At 38.5% G+C, this 17,255-nt stretch overlaps 1 protein-coding gene across 1 annotated transcript in view; it reads right to left on the reverse strand.

The window, feature by feature from the left end:
* Positions 1-233: 233 nt before the first annotated feature.
* KIF15 (kinesin family member 15) overlaps positions 234-17,255 on the reverse strand; it is a 36,013-nt gene continuing 18,991 nt past the window's right edge. Inside the window, exons 18-35 of the mRNA XM_034067449.1 lie at positions 16,737-16,844; positions 15,866-15,971; positions 15,146-15,311; positions 13,625-13,766; positions 12,381-12,460; positions 12,111-12,186; positions 11,758-11,844; positions 10,570-10,674; positions 9,608-9,730; positions 7,791-7,937; positions 6,936-7,040; positions 6,522-6,686; positions 5,969-6,075; positions 5,251-5,323; positions 4,662-4,699; positions 2,762-2,927; positions 2,250-2,381; positions 234-1,956 (exon numbers count right to left, since the gene is read on the reverse strand). Coding sequence (XP_033923340.1) covers positions 1,873-1,956; positions 2,250-2,381; positions 2,762-2,927; positions 4,662-4,699; positions 5,251-5,323; positions 5,969-6,075; positions 6,522-6,686; positions 6,936-7,040; positions 7,791-7,937; positions 9,608-9,730; positions 10,570-10,674; positions 11,758-11,844; positions 12,111-12,186; positions 12,381-12,460; positions 13,625-13,766; positions 15,146-15,311; positions 15,866-15,971; positions 16,737-16,844 — 2,010 coding nt within the window. The 3' untranslated portion in view covers positions 234-1,872. The remainder of the gene's footprint in view (positions 1,957-2,249; positions 2,382-2,761; positions 2,928-4,661; positions 4,700-5,250; positions 5,324-5,968; positions 6,076-6,521; positions 6,687-6,935; positions 7,041-7,790; positions 7,938-9,607; positions 9,731-10,569; positions 10,675-11,757; positions 11,845-12,110; positions 12,187-12,380; positions 12,461-13,624; positions 13,767-15,145; positions 15,312-15,865; positions 15,972-16,736; positions 16,845-17,255) is intronic.

Genomic DNA, 17,255 nt, shown 5'->3' on the forward strand with positions numbered 1-17,255 from the left:
CTGAGCAGAAGGGAAGGATCAGCTCTCTTGACCTGCTGGCACCACTTCTTAATGGCACAATTCATCACAGCACCTTCAGAAAAACACCCAACCAAAAAACCCCACCAATAAATGGGCAATGTTTCTATACATTCCAAAGGAGAAAAACACCCAGAGAAGTTGCTGTCAGCATTCCATGCTCTGCTTTCCTGTCAGTGCAGAGAACAACCTTCCTGGGGGTAGAAAAAGACACACAAAACCCACACTGATAAGAGCATCAGGATTTCAGTTTCTCAGTTCTCCTTTCTGCCACCTTTTCTGAGACACACAAAAGGAGCATCACAATTAACAAGGACTGAGGTTTTGGTTTTTAACCCTTTTTAATAACCATAGAATCCTAAACTGGTTTGGGTTGTGTGGCTGTTTCTGGATTAGTCTGTTCAAGCAGTGGTTTCTGTCCCTCCCTTTGTGATCCCTGCCACAAGCTTGCTTATTCCTGAGCCTGTGTTGTATGCCTGTTGTAGAACTTACATACTCCATCCTTCTATAAAGTAATAGGATGCAGTACATATAAGGTTTGCATATAAACCACCATTGCCCACATCCATTTTCCCTTCCTGCCCTCCACCAACACACCCCGTTCCCACTTTCCCAGCATGGATGCTGCCCATCCCTGACGGTATTCAAGGCCAGGCTGGACAGGGCTTGGAGCAATCTGCTCTGGTGGAAGGTGTCCCTGTGTGTGCCAGGGGTCTGGAACTGGATGAGCTTAAGGTCCTTTCCAACCCAAACCATTCTGAGTCTCTATCAATGAAACAACAGGCTGCATTTAGCACTCGAGCCTACCAAAACCCTGCTTTTAAAGTCAAACTGGCATAAATCCACTGCAAAAGGGCTTTCAGAGGCAGGTTTGGTCTCAGGCATCCCCATAATTCACTTCTCTGTTGCACACCAGCAGACAGGTTCCATCTGCTCCCTGTGTGCCCACCACATTCCTCACCTTGTTGGTGCCCTCAAGCAGCTGAGCCATGGATGGGTTCACTCCCCTCTGCTTCCAAACCCCTCTGACGACCCCATATGCTCCTTCCCCTTTACAGATGCAGGAAGAAGCAAAGCCCTGAATAATGCAGAGCATGCTTTAATGGCAACAAGCTGCTTCCCTGTGCCATTTCCTCCTTCCGTATCCAGTGGTGCACTGCCTCCCCCAGCAGCCCCTCTCCTCCCTGCTGCTGGGTTGTGTTGGTGAAGGGTGAGAAGGAAAAACGAATGGGGGCCATTGTGGTTTATATACAAAGGGTTTATTTATGTTAGAAAAGGATGGAGTATAAGTTCTACTACAGACATACAACACAGAAAGCATACAACTATGCTATTTGTCTACAGGAAAATAAATGCCCCAGTTTAAGGTGTATTTTTTACCTTACGACTTCACATCAAAGTTCAAGTAAATTTGGAGGATTAGGCAACTCCAAAATCCATAGATAAGCATTATTCTTCTTCCCTTCAGTCAAATAGTGCAGGAACTCACTAGGAAACTTGCACTCCAACTGACATAGATCTTTCCCTTCATCTGCTCTTGCCCCATTTCTTTGTGGGCAAAAGTAAGTACTGTATAAAATAACCAAAACCAGGTGGATAATATTATTGACAGGTTCAAGGAAGTACCTTCTAGCACTGATACAAAAACCAGTTTGTGAGAAATGCCAGGAAGGTGACGATAGGTCACTGATAGCTGCCCACATGGCTGAATTCAATTCTTCACTAGAGGTTATTACCAGCCCAAAATCCAGGAACTAAATGACTTGACTTTTGCTGTGGTCCCAGGAAAATAAGATTTTGACACTTGGTGTTTGCTTCTTCTGTACACTTTAAAACCCTGTCCCTGAAGCTGTGTCAGAGCTGCTCCCGATGTCTGCAGGACTCACATCTTCTTGATTCTTTCAGAGAAGCATTTTCAACTCTTAGTTTTTCAGTCTCCTGCAAAACAGAACGAACATGGGTGCATTAAGGATGTGATACTCACTTCTTTCATACTTCTAAGTAGGTGGTATCTACACTCATCCAAGTGTTTCATCACTATGTACTGAGGAAATCAAATGGGGTGATCCTTGTCTGGGAGCTGCAAGGAGATAGACCAGCCACAACCACACAGCTGCATAAAAACCAGAGATATCTATCCATGGCTCTCCCACAGAAGAGCAAGAGTTTATGTTCTCAAAGCTTAGCTCTCTTCTATGTCAGGCCATTACTTTATGTTCTCTACAACTTACCGCACTAAGCTCAGTGTAATCTTTCTTCAGTTTCACAAGATACTGAATCCTCTGTTTTAGGTTTTGATGACCAATCAATTTCCCGTTTTCCTCCGCAAGAGACTTCATCTGCTTCCTCAGCAAGTCCATTTCCTGCAATTAATAATGACATTGTAGACTGGAGCCCCTCCTTTCTTCCAGAAACAGCTTCTTTAGACCATACCAATATTTAAGTGTGTTGTAACACATGATGAAAGAGTCTGCTCATTCAGGAAATACCTTATTTGTCTTATGCCTCCTTAGACAGTAATGAGATCCCTCTGAAGAGCAAAAAAAGCCACCCTTTGATTTGCCTTATGAAATGTGACAGTGATTTCCATACCCAGAGTTAGACTAGTGCAGGAAACAGCATTACAAATACATTTTCAGAGGCAGCCCTCAATTGCTAACTCAATTGTGCAATTAGCAACAGCTCTACTTGCTGAATACGATTCTACTGTAAAGAAACCCCAAAAAAGAGACACATGTATAACCTTTGCAAGTCTGTCTCTCTCTTCATACATTTCCTCCAGTTTTGACCTGATTTCTTCTTTTTCATTAAAGGCTTTGAGCTCCAGAGCTCTCGTTCGCTCCATCTCCAGATTAATTTCAAGACAAGTATTCTCTTTGATTTTGAGGTTATTTTTGGTTTCTTCTAATCTGTCAATGTAAAAGAATCATAAATTAGAACCCCCCCAACATAAATGGCATGCAGCTGAATTACTTCGTGAGCCTTGGACAGGGAGGCAGGCTCCTTTAACAGCATCCTTTTGAGACAATATATTTTCCTTAGAACTCAGTGCTAAGACAAGGAAAAATTCCATTCCTCTTCTCAGTGCTGGTGTTTGACACTGTCTCTCAACTAAGCAATGCTTTGGAGTTGCTGCTCTTTTGGGAAGTATGCTGCTTCCAATCCAGGATGCATAACTCCCCTTGGGAAAGAAAAACAGAAGCTTCACTTATAAGAACACTTAAAATGAATTCAAATGCGCCTAAATTTGCCATATGAACTCTGCTGCTCTCCAGGTTTCATCTAAATTGTGGCTTTTCCTCAACAGCCTTGTTGCTCAGAAACATCTCTGAACAGCTCTGAGCTTGTTTGGCCTGGAAACAGCAGGATCACGCCTTTGGATAGACACCTTGTGTGCTGAAAGTGTTGTAATTCTTGCAGGCTCCCAGAATATTAAACCATACCACCAAACTCAGCAGCCTATATCCTGATGATATGAACTTTAGTAATTATACATAACCATTCAAATATTGCATAAATGATATTTGCCATTGAATCACAGAATCAACTGCAATCATAGAACAGTTTGGGTTGGAAAGGACCTTAAGATCATCCAGTTCCAACCCCCTGCCATGGGCAGGGACACCTCACTCTAAACCATGGCACCCAAGGCTCTGTCCAACCTGGCCTTGAACACCTCCAGTGATGGAGCATTCTTGCCATTGGTTTTGTTTCACTGCAGCCACAATATATCACAATAGAATTCATTTGCTGTGCTTGTCAAGATGTCTCCTTGGTGATAAGAGAGACCTTTTTCCCCTTCTTTGTACGTTATTTGTTTGTAGGAGACACTGTACCACTGGTTCAGAGACCAGAGAGATATGAAAAACCAATGCATCAAATAGCAAAATAACCCTAATCAAGAATAGAAATAGCTTGATATAAATTACTTTTGAAATGACCACGTGTATAAAACCCAATCTTCATCCTTAATTACATAGAAAGTGTTCCATTAAATATAAATAACTCAAATATTAGGAGATTCAGCCTCTATGAATCATGAAGCAATACAGGTGAGTAGCAGGAGTAACATTTTCAAACTGTTATCTACTTATTTGGTATTTTATTTCTTAACTACTATCCATCCATGGTGCAAATCACTTGAATTTTGAGGACCACTTGCACAATAGTGCAGACACTACCTAGGAATCCTCTGATAATAATGTTTATCAGTCAAGCCAAAGGGGAAAATATTTTAACAAATAGCATAAAAAAGGGCAAATAATTAGACTAAAATTATAAGATATGCATGATATTAATAAAGAAATTAGCAGTATTTCAGTTTTAAAAGGCATGTGCACATAACAATTCAAAATATCTATAATTTAAAATTCAAAATGTCCCTTTCGATTTAAGTTTTTCTATGGTTTCATCTGTTTCAGTCCTGATACAATGCTACCATTTTAGAAAGCATAGTAGTAGGTGCTACTACCACCTACTGATAAGAAAGAGTAAGAAAATGTGTCTTGCAGGAATATAAACAACATTTACAAATGACATCTTTTATAGTGTCAGATCTTGCACTTCTATTACTTAAATATACCTTTCTGGCATTATTGAGTTTAATACAAGTCTCCAGTTCAATGAACAATGTTTAAACTTACTCTGCTTTGATTTTCAGCATCTCCTCCACTGCTTTATTCTGTAAAAGTTCAAAAATGTTTGTTATGTTCTTAGTGTTTAATATAGATGAAATTACTTGTCACTGAACTGATGGTATTTAACTCATTCCAGATCCTACCAAAGTCATCCTACTGCCCAGTAATTCACGTCCCCAATATTAATGTCTTTGCTGTATGCACTTATTTCCAGTTTCATGCCAGCACAGGTGACCCACAGCAGTATCTCTGCCCATTCATACAGAGCAGAGCTCTAACAGGGGGTTCTTCTGTCTGGGAGATCCATGGCAGCCTCTGCTGTGACATTAACTTCCCTTTGGCAGTGACCTGACATTAGCAAGTGACACAGTTGTCACTTTCCAACTCTAGAGATGAGTCAGATTTTAATGGTCTAAATTTGGTTTTGCTTATTGTGCAATCTGACACTGAGTTCATTGGTGTCAGATCTAAATAGAAACCTTAAGAGATAAGAGGCTGCCATCTGTTAGAATTCACTAGAAGCCAGTGTTTCACTGCCATGTAATATAAGAACATACTAATACTTCACAGCAGGGAAACACGAGAAGGGTAATACCTTGGCACATTGTTCTTCAGCAACCTCCTCCTCTTTCTCTTTGAGGTACTGAGCATCAGGCTGTTTCTGGTTACTAAGAAATCCAAAAAGGAGGAAAGGTTCTCAGAAAGAGGAATCAAGTTGTAAAAGCGTCATATTACCCAGATTAAACCAGAAAATGTCTTGACACATCTTCCTACTCGGAACACCAAACATCATGAAACAACTCCAGAAGGGTTTAGATTTTGATATTCCAAGAACATCACTCATTTGTTAGAGTATAGAAAAACTAATGTTTTAATGAAAACAATTCAAAGTTTAATAACTATACAACTGTATTTTAGACAGCTTTGGGACTGAGGTAGATATGATGAGGTAAACGATAGACAAATGGAATCAGGCCTCCATGTTAAAGCTTGTATTGAACTCATGTAGACATTATCTATTGAATCTATAATTGCACAAGTGATAACCATATACAATACATAGAAATGGTCATGGCAGGTAATTAGTTTAAATTCTATTTCCATTTCCTTTATAAAACTTTGTGTTCAAGAATCTGTGATTTAAAGGCAATAAAGTTTACAAGCCAGTAAATGACTTCCACAGAAGAGGCTGAGTCAATCTCTAATTATACAAGCAAGAGGCAAGATTGCATTTCAGTCAAAAACTGCACATTTGTTTGTTTTTCTTGCTTAACTTGCTTCAAGTTAAGACAGGTTTTCTTGGGTTATTTTACCTGTTCTTGCTTGGTCTCTGAGCTTCTACAAGGTTCTGTAAGTTCCTGTTGTTCTCCACCAGTACCTGCATTTCCAGACGCAAGTTCTCCAACTCATTTAATTGTTCCTAAGCAAGTGAAATTGGAAACATTTTAGTTGAAGACCTAATTGCAATTCCTGTTTTCAGTTCCAATTGGATATGTTTTTTGAGCACAAGAGAAGATAAAGCTATTTATCAGAAAGAAGCACAGTTCTCTGGCCAAGATCTGCATCACCCTTCCATTTACAGCGTCATTAGAAACTTGGTTTAGAATAAGTCAGAACAGTTTCATTGGCAAAAATGATGATAGCATTTGACATTCATGAACAAACAACTCGCTCCTTAGGAAGATGAGGTATACAGAACATTGCAAACAAGTTGTCACCATTTATCAACCTAAGTGGAAAGAGAAGACCAAGAACTACCTTCCTGCTTTAATAGGCAGACTACTTAGCAGAGCTCATTAAAAGTCTGAGCTTTGTATTCTGTCTAATTCCAACTTACAAGTTGCTTTAGAGATTAACTCATATTACCTTCAGCCTTAGAATTTCAGCGTTTTTAGCTTTTCGTTCTTCATTCAGCTCATGCACAAGGTGCTCCAGGTTTATGGCAGAAGCCCTCCGATCAGCTATTTCTTGCTCACGAGTTTCCAAGAGCTTTGCCAAATTCACATCAAACTTAGGGGGAGTTTTTGCACACTGATAAGTCAAAAGAAACAAAACCAACAAGCTATTAGCAAAGAACTGGTTCCCCTATGTACTGGTTACATCTTTTCACTCAGTTGGAGACACACAGTAATAAATAACAAGCAGTCATCAATAATACATTAGAGTTACAAAGAAGTTGAATGGGATTTGACCATTTGGTACATTGTCAAGTTTATTAGTCCTTTTCAATGAGTTTTAACAGTCATTACAATGAAAACGTTTCTCTCATAAATGCCATACCTGAGGAAATATTTCTGAAGATGAGACAAAAAAGCAATCTAGTTGCTTCATTTTTAGTTCATATTCATTCTTCCTCTTCTCCAGTTCTTCTGTCGCTTTGTCCAACTATTAGAAACCCCAATTAGAAGTGAATTAGTTAATCATACATACAAAATAGCAAACAGCATATATCTTTCAAAGAGCTTTCTAGCACAGAAAAGCTAATATCAACTTTATTGGCAAACATGACTGGACAAGGTGTGATGCGATACAAAGCTTTCACTGGTATATATTTAATCAGTTTCCTGAAAGAGAATATGCTAATGTGACAAAAGAACTCTTCACAAGAAAACTTACCCTAACTAGAGTTTTTGCCAGCACAAATGTATCACTTAGGGCTAGGCCAGTTATGACAACTAGAGCTAAAATTTGGACAAAGGCTTAAGTTGGCTATTTGGTCTGCAATAGCTCCAACTCACTCTCAGACCGCATACTTTAGATAGCTCAACAGTTATCTCCATTATATAATGATATTGTTTGGGGCTAAGTGTCAAGCAGAGGAAAAGGTAAGTGCCCAGGTTACAGTGCTTACAACCTCAGATTGCTCTATTAGAGGTATCGATAATTTTACTCAGTTTTCAGAGTAAACATTTTCATGATCTCTAGACATCTATTCTGAAGCATTTAAAGATTATCTAGCCTTTGTTCAGAAGCTTTTGAACTACTATTTACTTTTACAGAAAGGAGTGTTGCTCTTCACCAAGAGTATTGCATACAAGATGCTCTAAGATAACTAGCAAAGCCTTTTCCAGAAACTACAATTAACCACAGCTCCCTCCCAAGGAGCCAGTTATCAGAAGAATTTCCTTGTTTTACCTGTTCCCTGAGTTCCTGGATTAAGGCTTCTTTCTTTGTTATGTCTTCCTGTGCAGATTGAAGCAATGAATCATGCTTCTTGGAGGCTTCAGTCAGTTTTATTAGCTGATCAACAGTGTGATGTAAGTCTTCACACAGAAGATCTCTCTATTTAAAGCCATTGGATAAGCAGAGAAGAAATGTCAAAGTTACTCTCTAAAGCAGTTGTTTCAAGATGCCAGAGCAGGTTTAGATGGAGCTGAGGAACAATTCCTTGCTCAGAAGGTGCTCAGGCATTGGAACAGGCTGCCCAGGGCAGGGCTGCAGTCACCGTCCCTGCAAGTGTTCACACAGTGTGGAGACGAGGCCTCAGTGCCATGGGTTAGTGGTGGCCTTGGCAGGGCTGGGAATGGTTGGACTGGATGTGCTTAAAGGGCTTTTCCAACCTGGTTGGTTATATGGTTCTAACCTTTGTAATTCTTGCTAAGGGTGCCAACAGCTACAAGCATCTCCCTTTTTTCATCCACTTTTTCATCATTAATTGTAGCAAGCATTCAACTATAAATTTCTTTAGTATGTTTTCTGCATCCGATGTCTTGGTTGCAGAATGAAAATGAGAGCTTTACCACAGTAAAGTCAATTAGATACTCGCAGGAGATATCTGGAATCAACCACTGTTTTAAAGTATCATCTATCCTTAGAAAGAGACACAATGCTTTAAATAATAATAAGATATAGATTTAAGCCATGCTGAAATAGTGATGACAACTTTTTAGTGCACTGCTGTTCTGTAGATACCTCTGGATTTATTCCATGATCTAGACTCCCACCTTATGTGTTAGGGCATCATACCTATACAATGTGTGTTAACCTGGAAGGATAAACACTACTTAGTGTTTTATATGCCACCTTAGATTAGTTCTCATCCAGTCAAGAAAGCATGAAGAAAATCATTAACTTATATAAAAAGTCAAAGGAGAAACACTATGAGTTTATTTGGAGCCAAATACACTTATGGATAACACTGTTATAAGAATTGATACTTCAGTTTGTAATGAAGTGATCCATTTTGCAGGCACCTCAGTTTGGGGTTCCAGAATGTCAGATTTAGATATGATTATTATTGAAGACAATCTATTTATTAAACATAGTGGAAATCTATTTAAGAATGGGGTTTGGAGAAGAAAACCCTACTCTGGGAGGCTTAATCGGTGCTGTATGATTGGACTACGCACATATAATATGACAGATGATCTTGCAGAAATTACTTGCAACAGGAGGTTAGTGGTTTTAGACTGATGGGCATGGTCACCAAAACATGAGAGCAGCAACAGGAAAGAGACAGTGAAAAAATGAAAGATGCAATTTGAAAAGCAAGCAGTTAAATCAATGATGCATCCTAAATCTGTTTCCAGCAGATGGAGCTTTTAGTTAAAATTGTGAGTAAAGAAAAGATGTTATTGCATATAGAAGCAGTGGGGGAAGAGAGAATGTTAAACGCAATATATTCATCTACCTATTTGAGTTTCTCAGCTGCTAATGTAATGTTGCCATTAAATTCAGCTGATGACTCCTCAGTGGCCTTAACAAAATTAAAGCAGGCTTTTAGCAGAGGTTTTTATGAAGTAGCTTATAAAATATTTATGTCATGTAATGTGATAATTTAACAGAATTTGTCAGGTATCTCATTAAGAATTCCTTTAAGAACAGCTTAACTAGCTATAGTTTGAACCAAAATGATGTAGTTTTGCTTAAAATGCTTGTGTAAAGATAACATCTAGTTGCTCTGCTGAACAAATTATCATGATCATAGAATAACACACCAACATTGTTTTTACCTCAATGTTATCAGCTATTTTGCTTCTCTCCAAGGCTTCCTTCAGCTCTTCAATCTTCTTTTCCTGATCCTGTATGATTCCTTTGCTTTCTTCTCTTGCAGCCAGAAGAAGATTATACTTGCACTACAAAAAGTATTATATTAAATTTTATATTATCTTGGAAATATTATCAATGTCAAAGAAAGTTGGTCAGCATAATACAAATAAATGTATTTCACAAATCCTATGATGACTACAAGCATTTAAAATCTTGGGGACAATTACTAAAATCAGACCGAGATCATAGTTGCCACATTGTACAAACTAAGCTATTAGAAATGAGTTCAGAACAATGGAAAAAGATTAATTTAATATGTATTAGCCACCACAACACATTAACCACTAAAACCATTATTAAAAGCTAGATAACAATATGTAGAAATGCGGCTCATCAGCATTTTGTGTTGGACTTTTTGAATTCATAGCTCCTACATATACATCATCTAAACTATTCTGTGGGCTGCTTTGTTTGCAAACCAGACCTATTTTAATATGAAAACGCATCATATTTATTCACTTACTCAAATACGTAGTTTTAGTTCTTTATACTTGTTTTCAGATTGAGAACATAGGACTATCAGCAACAAGAATTCACTCAAAAATGAATTTACAACTCAGCTGCAATTGCTGAGGTCTTAAATTGCCAGTTTCTTAGCAAACCTAAGCGTGACTGTCAGCTGAGTGTAGTTTACAGGATGTGAATAGGTCCCTTTGGAAACACAGCTCTTTACCCACCACATGGAGAGTTCCGTTTTCAAGACAGCCTTAGGCAAAAAAGTGTTCAGAAGACTTCAACATGTCAAAACAAAGAAGTTTCCTTCTAAAAGGCTACAGCAAGTTATGCTGTTTGAGACCCATAAGACATGTCATTGCCTTCCATTGCTGAAGAACTATACCATGCCCTTCAAAATGACAGGACATACATTTATATCCTCGAGCTCTCTTGTCAGACCATCTAGGGACTCAGTTTTATGATTAAGTGAAGACCTCAGCTCCTGGATCTGTCTCATCAAGTCAGTTACAACTTCCTGCAACACAAGAAAGTTAATCTTAATACATGATAATACATATTTTATTACTGGCCTCTTTAGTGTGCAATATGTCAATACCAATTTTGCAAATGAGGCTGCAATATGCACATGTAAAGGAATAACAGGAAATTTGTTGTTAAATCATCGAGTTTTGTTCTGAGCACTTACACAAAGAATTGAATAACCTGCTGTGATCATTAAGAGAGAAGCCTCATCCTCTGTTTTAGTCTCAGGCTGTAACAGGTTTTAATAGAAGTACTGCTGTTTAAGGTTACATCTGTTTGTAGTGGGAAAAGGCGCTTTCAAGAAACACCACTGCACTGACAAAAGGAGACACTTCTGACCTTGTAACATGTCAAATATTTTAGTTTAGCATGGAAAAAGCACAACTTACCATTGCATCATGGTGGATAGTAAATGCATTATTTCTTATGCCTGTCTTACATACAGCATAAATGCTTGTACTACGGAAACTTTTGCTATTTAAGCTTTCAAACCACCAGAGCAATCTTTTCCTGTAAAAAATGCCCTGATTTTATTAATAAAGATACCCAGAGTCACATTCTGACATCACCTTTCTTACATTTTCTATTAGCCCATTCCAATATGGCACTGGCTGGAAGTCCCTGTTGATCATCAGGAAGCCTTGATCATTTCAAGGCCAGGTTGGACAGAGCCTTGGGTGACATGGTTTAGTGTGAGGTGTCCCTGCCCATGGCAGGAGGTTGGAACTGGATGATCTTAAGGTCCTTTCCAACTCTAACTGCTCTATGATTTTAAGCCTGCATTGTTCATGCATTGAATGTTTTGCCCAGTAGACAGCTTTACCTTGATATTTTTGTTTGTTTAATGGTCAGTTACATTGTGTTGTCTCTGAACACATACCAGTATCCCACCACCTGCAAACTTCATGTTTACTCTGGGAAAAAGTAGGGTTTATTTTACCTAGATACCCAGCCAGGATTGCCTTCAAGCACGGAATTACTAAGGAGCACAGGAAGGCTGCTCTGCACTTTCCGTTCTACTACAGAACACAGTTACCTGCAAAACTGGGTATCAATAACAGAAATAAGCCCAAACCTTATCTGTATCATTTGTCTTCTTCAAAGAAACAATCATTTCTTCAGCAGCAGCCAGCTCCTGTTCCAATTTCTGCAGTTTTGCTTCCTGGAAGAAACAATAACAGTGAAGGAAAGGCTTCATTATTTTTGAAGTATGCTGTGTAAAGCACAAAGCCATGCAAAAAGGGAAGGAGGTAAGTTGTTCATCTCCCCAGAAGAATTAAGCAATAGATTAACAACATCTGAAACTCAAGAACTCTACATTTATTTTGCTGGTAATCAACAGAACAGTCAGTTCACTGCTGAAATTACTATTAATGCTCAAAGAAATCTGTGAACACACGATTTAGACATTGAGTTCTGCTGTTGTACCTGCTGCTCACACTGAGTCACCATTTCAGAGGATGGCTTCTCCACCTGTGCTTTTCCGAGCTCTTTCAAGAGCTCCCTGGAGAAGAAAATATTTATAGTAAGACATATAACCAGAACAAAAGGAAGCTTTAACAAGAATTAAGTCATGCAAGTGTATTTTATTGCACTTACACAGCTACAACCAAAAGCCCCATCTAAATAGAAAACCTAGCATATGACAAACCCAATGAAGCAAGATGAAAATAAGCCCCACTGTTAATTAAAACTTACTTTGAACTGGTTTCTTCTTGCAATCTTAATGTTAGTTTTTCATTAAGTTCTTTTTCTGTTTTCAGGAGTTCGTAAAGATTCTGGAATATCAAAATACATGTTGTTAGAAGATAGGGTCTTTAGAATCATTTAAACAAAAATGAAAACCTAAAATTGCTAAGTTAACTGAAAACACCCATCACAAAACCCTAAATGGAAACAGAAAGATCCTTAGCTTTGTCCTGGACAAGTTCAAAAGCAAAGTCTTATTCATATTAAACAATCAGCCTTTTTCACCTGCCATTGATGATCATTTCCTGTAGCTATAATAGTCCTCAATATCAAAAGGTTTTAAAGTGAGAAATTAACTTGTAGATTAACCCAGGGGGACTTTTCAATCCCCAACCAGCAGGACAAGGTATCAGACTATAAGGAATTTAAAGTTATCATTTTCAATCTGTCCCTATTCCTTTAAACACTAAAAAGTAAAACTTAAAGCAAACTTGCTGAGCAGGCAGAGTGTACACTGCAGAAAAGCAGGCAAAATCATTTGCAAAAGCCCTTGGGCAACCTTGCTGCTGTTCTGCAGTCGCTTCAGTGTGACAGGCTTTCAAGGACACCATCAACAGTACTGCAGGACAGTGATCCACCACAAGAAGCCACACAGCATTTTATCAAGACCACATCCACTCTGAAATTGTTTAAGCAACTGCTTTGTAAAGACAGAAGTAAACCAGTCTTAGCTAGCTCTGAGATGAAAAGTCACCAGCATTTTGACATCAGGATTCTTTTTCAAAGCAGTTTCTTATTCCTTTACTGATTTAACCCATCTCCCTCAATGTTTCCATCGCTGTTTCCTCAGCCAAAATCCCTCCTGCTTCTTGATGTTGGATATTTCTTGTAGTCCTGCAGTTGCAAAACTCTTGCACCAAGTTTTAATACAGATTCTGGGTACATCTTCCAAATGAAATCAACAGGAAACTTGTTATTGCTGCGGAATCTGTTATCAATGATACTGTAACAGAAATGACTATGGGTTAGAAGGAACCTTAAAGCTCATCTAGTTCCAAACCCCTACCACAGGCAGGGACGGCTTCCACTTGAGCAACTAGTTTAGCGGAAGGTGTTCCTGCCTGTGGCAGGGGTTTGGAACTCATTGAGCTTTAAGGTCCCTTTCAACCCAAACCATTCCATGACTCCATGAATTACACAATCTGGCCACACAACAGTATAATGAAGTCCTTTAAAAGCCTTGACTGTCTTACACGAAGCTCAGTTTTCATTGCTTCTGCTTCTTGTTCAAGCTGTTGCTTCAGCTGATCTGTCTCAAACTTGGCTACTTCCTGCAAGTTGTCATAGTCATCCTGCAGGCTTGCTTTTTCCTCGAGGATCTTCTCATGTTCTAGCCTGTCAAAAATAAAACCAAACAAACCAAGACCCACCCACAACATTAAGAGTTTGTTTCATTATGAAGCTATTCCAATCAATTCTATTCAATAACCCACAGCTAAAATACAGAATAGTTATTTTAGAAAGAATGGCAATAAATGGTAACTTCTTCTAACTCATTCACTTTAGTGGCATAGGTAGACTACTCCTTCATCCCCAGAAATAATTTACTAGTTACACAATCCCATAGAAATCTCAGTCACTGTGTAGTGACAATGGCATTCACTCATTAACCCCCCCCCCCCAGGTTTGTATTTTCTTAGCCAGCTGTTGGACAACAGACTGCTAGAATGATCTTCAGTACCTGTATCTGCTTAGTTGGTATCGGTGTTATTTATGTCCTACATATCTTTATATATTCTGCACAACTCTGGGTTATTTACCTCTAAATTGTTGCCCTGAAAGCTTTTTTAATTGCATCTTTCACAAAAATGAAGTGTTATGAACCATGCTCTTAATGGAAGGCCTATAGAAAGAACACCCTTCAAATAGTATGTTTACTAACACAGAAAAGGCATCAATGAAACCACATGCAATTTCAGTTCCAGGATCCCAGTGTCATGATGCATCACTTAAGAATCGACTTCAGCCAAGACATGTCCCTGTCCTTAGCAGGGGATTAGTATTGGATGATCTTAAGGTCCTTTCCAACCCAAACTATTCCATGATTCTATGACCCATGATAATGCATTAACATAGTTAAGCTTTCCAGAACACTGGTCCCCAAAACCAAACCACAGCAAACCACAAAAAACCCAAACTCCAACATAACTAAGGTCATGCTAATGATTAAAATCCTCACTGATTTTCACCTGCCAATGATAATGGCAATTCTTACATACAACGTAGTGAGCTTTCCAGGCTTCAGTAGTCAAACTTCAGTTTATTTTTATGGTTTCTTTCTGCTCAGATTCTTAAAGCAGCATCATTATGTCACCTGCTTCATGTGACTGAAGTAACAGTCAATGTTTAAGACTAAATTGACAATATAAACCCTACCAACCCCAACCAAACTATGCCTCTGCAGCCACTTCATTTCTGAACGTCACTAAGTTTACAGGTATATACTACTTAATGCAAAAATGCTGTAGCAAACCAAAGTTAAGGAAGCCATATTTTATTTTCATTCAGCTAATCTCACTATGTTCCTTGTTCTGAAATAGGTAGGAAAAGAGTTAAGCACAAAAAAACCACCCCAAAATAAGCAAAGGTCATAAGCACAAAATAACAACTTAAAATAAGAGATCACTGAGTGCAAGTTGACATGCAGAAGAGAATTACATCATTGGATGCATCCAAAATGGAGGTTAAGGCATTTTACCAAACTGCCAACATACCTGACACTGTCCAGCTGGAACTGTACATCCATATGTCTAGCAGAAAGCTGGCTCATTTCTTTCTCTTGCTTTTCCCTAAAGGCACGATATTCCAGTTTTACAGCAGACAACTCCTTGTCTGCAGACTTCAGGACAATGCGCAAGTCACAGACTTCACTTTTTAATACTGTCAAAACCCAAATATTTGGCATGTTAGTTGGAAAACTGTGCTAGGTACAAGGCATGTAACACTACAGAATATCCTGGGAAAGGCTCAGAAAACTTCCTGCATTCTCACTAGAATTAACCTTGGAGATCACTCACTCAAGAAGGATTTGTAGTTGGAAAAGGTCAATGAAACATTGACTTTAAGAACTAAAGAGTACAGGCAGAACCAAAACCATTCCAGATCATATCACTGCATGTCCATAGAACAATAAAGGATTTTCCCTTTTTCAGTTAATGTTTTTATATGTTATATCCTGTACTCCTTTCACAGAGTGAACAGAGAGCAATTCCAAATATTGTGTACTGGGCAAGACTGGGCAGAGAAAAACTATTCTGCAAATGTTAGAGATTTAGAATTTGAAACATAAAAAAATCCATTTCTGGGAGATTAACAGCCCAAAACATTTACTCAAATGTATTATTGTTGATCTAAAATGTTAAGATACCTCAAAAACTTCATACAGAATGACAGTGTTGTGGTTTAACCCAGGATACAGCATTACACAGACTTACTATCAGTATTGCTTTGGCTGTCTTGAAATTGCTTTTCAAGTGATTTTATCTGTTCCAGGAGCTCCTGGCGTTGTTTATTCCAGTCATTCCTTTCAGATGAAAGAAGCTTGAAAAGAGAAATATAAGTTTTAAATGGAACGAAATGTAGGAGTGGCCAAGTCACAGAGCAGTAATAATGACACAATAATGCATTAGAGCATCTCATCAACTGGCTATGAACACAAGATATATTTTTCTTTCAGTTTGATGTTTAGCAAATCTGAAATCCATAGAAGTCCAAGAAAAAGAAGATGGGATATAACTGAAAATATTACCTTACCTGAGAAGTTTACTTAAAAGCAACCCACAGCTTAGGAGCTGAGGTCTACTTTGGAACAGAAATGAGACTGCTCCAGGAAGCATACAGCCCTTATTTCCTATTCTATGTTCAATCAAACCTAGTAATTAAGGAAGACCTGGAAGTGTTTTATACAGTAAGAACATTTCAATTCAGCTCCTTGAGGCAAGTAGTGTTTTCAGCATTCCAAAGTTGGAAATTTCCTTGTGACTGTTCCTGTTTTCCAGAAATCAGCAAGTTGGTCAAAACCAAGCACAGGCATCCTAAGTGTCTATCTGCTTATACTTCAGATCAAGCCAACTCAGAATCACAACACTTAAAACAACAACCCCCAAACCCCCAGACCTGTAGTGTTGTGTTAAATGAAGTCTTTGTCTTCCTGCACAGCCCTGAGCCATGATGCTATGTACATTTTTCACAAGCCAAAATGCAGTAACACTGCATATCTCACTGAAGGCACAGTAGTATGAGTGTGGTAGATATCACCTTAATGTATATACACACACTCACATACATGTTGTATTGTTCTCTCACCTCCTGTATTTGTGCAGAATGATGCTGCAGTTTATCAACATGCTGCTGGAGTTTCAGATTCTTGCTTTCCTCTTCATCCAGCTTTGTCTGCATTGTGCTCAGTTGCTCCTGTGACACAACAGACTCAAAATTAGAGCACTCATCTTCCAGCTATTCTCACATGCCATATGGCAATCTGTTCACATTAAGTATAAAAATGTCAGCTACTTTCTTTTTTTATGACCTGAACCAACAGAAAACTGAACATTCAAAAATAAACTGGTATTTTAGTACTTTAGTAGCTGATTTTTCCTGTTGCCAACTAAACTGCCAGAACACAAGACAATCTGCTAGGGAATACAAGGACTAAATCCAGTAAACACTTCGTTTTCAGACATGATTATCTTGGAGAAATAAGATTTTACAAAGAAGTAACTCAATATACACTAGCTTAGTTCCTTAGAGGATCTCGGCACTATGGTAGCATGAAAGAGGAGTTTTAGCTGTTGTGCTAAGGTTATATATGCCCTGAAGTTAGTT

The sequence above is a fragment of the Melopsittacus undulatus genome, chromosome 1, assembly GCF_012275295.1.
Source record: "Melopsittacus undulatus isolate bMelUnd1 chromosome 1, bMelUnd1.mat.Z, whole genome shotgun sequence".
Lineage (NCBI taxonomy): Eukaryota > Metazoa > Chordata > Aves > Psittaciformes > Psittaculidae > Melopsittacus > Melopsittacus undulatus.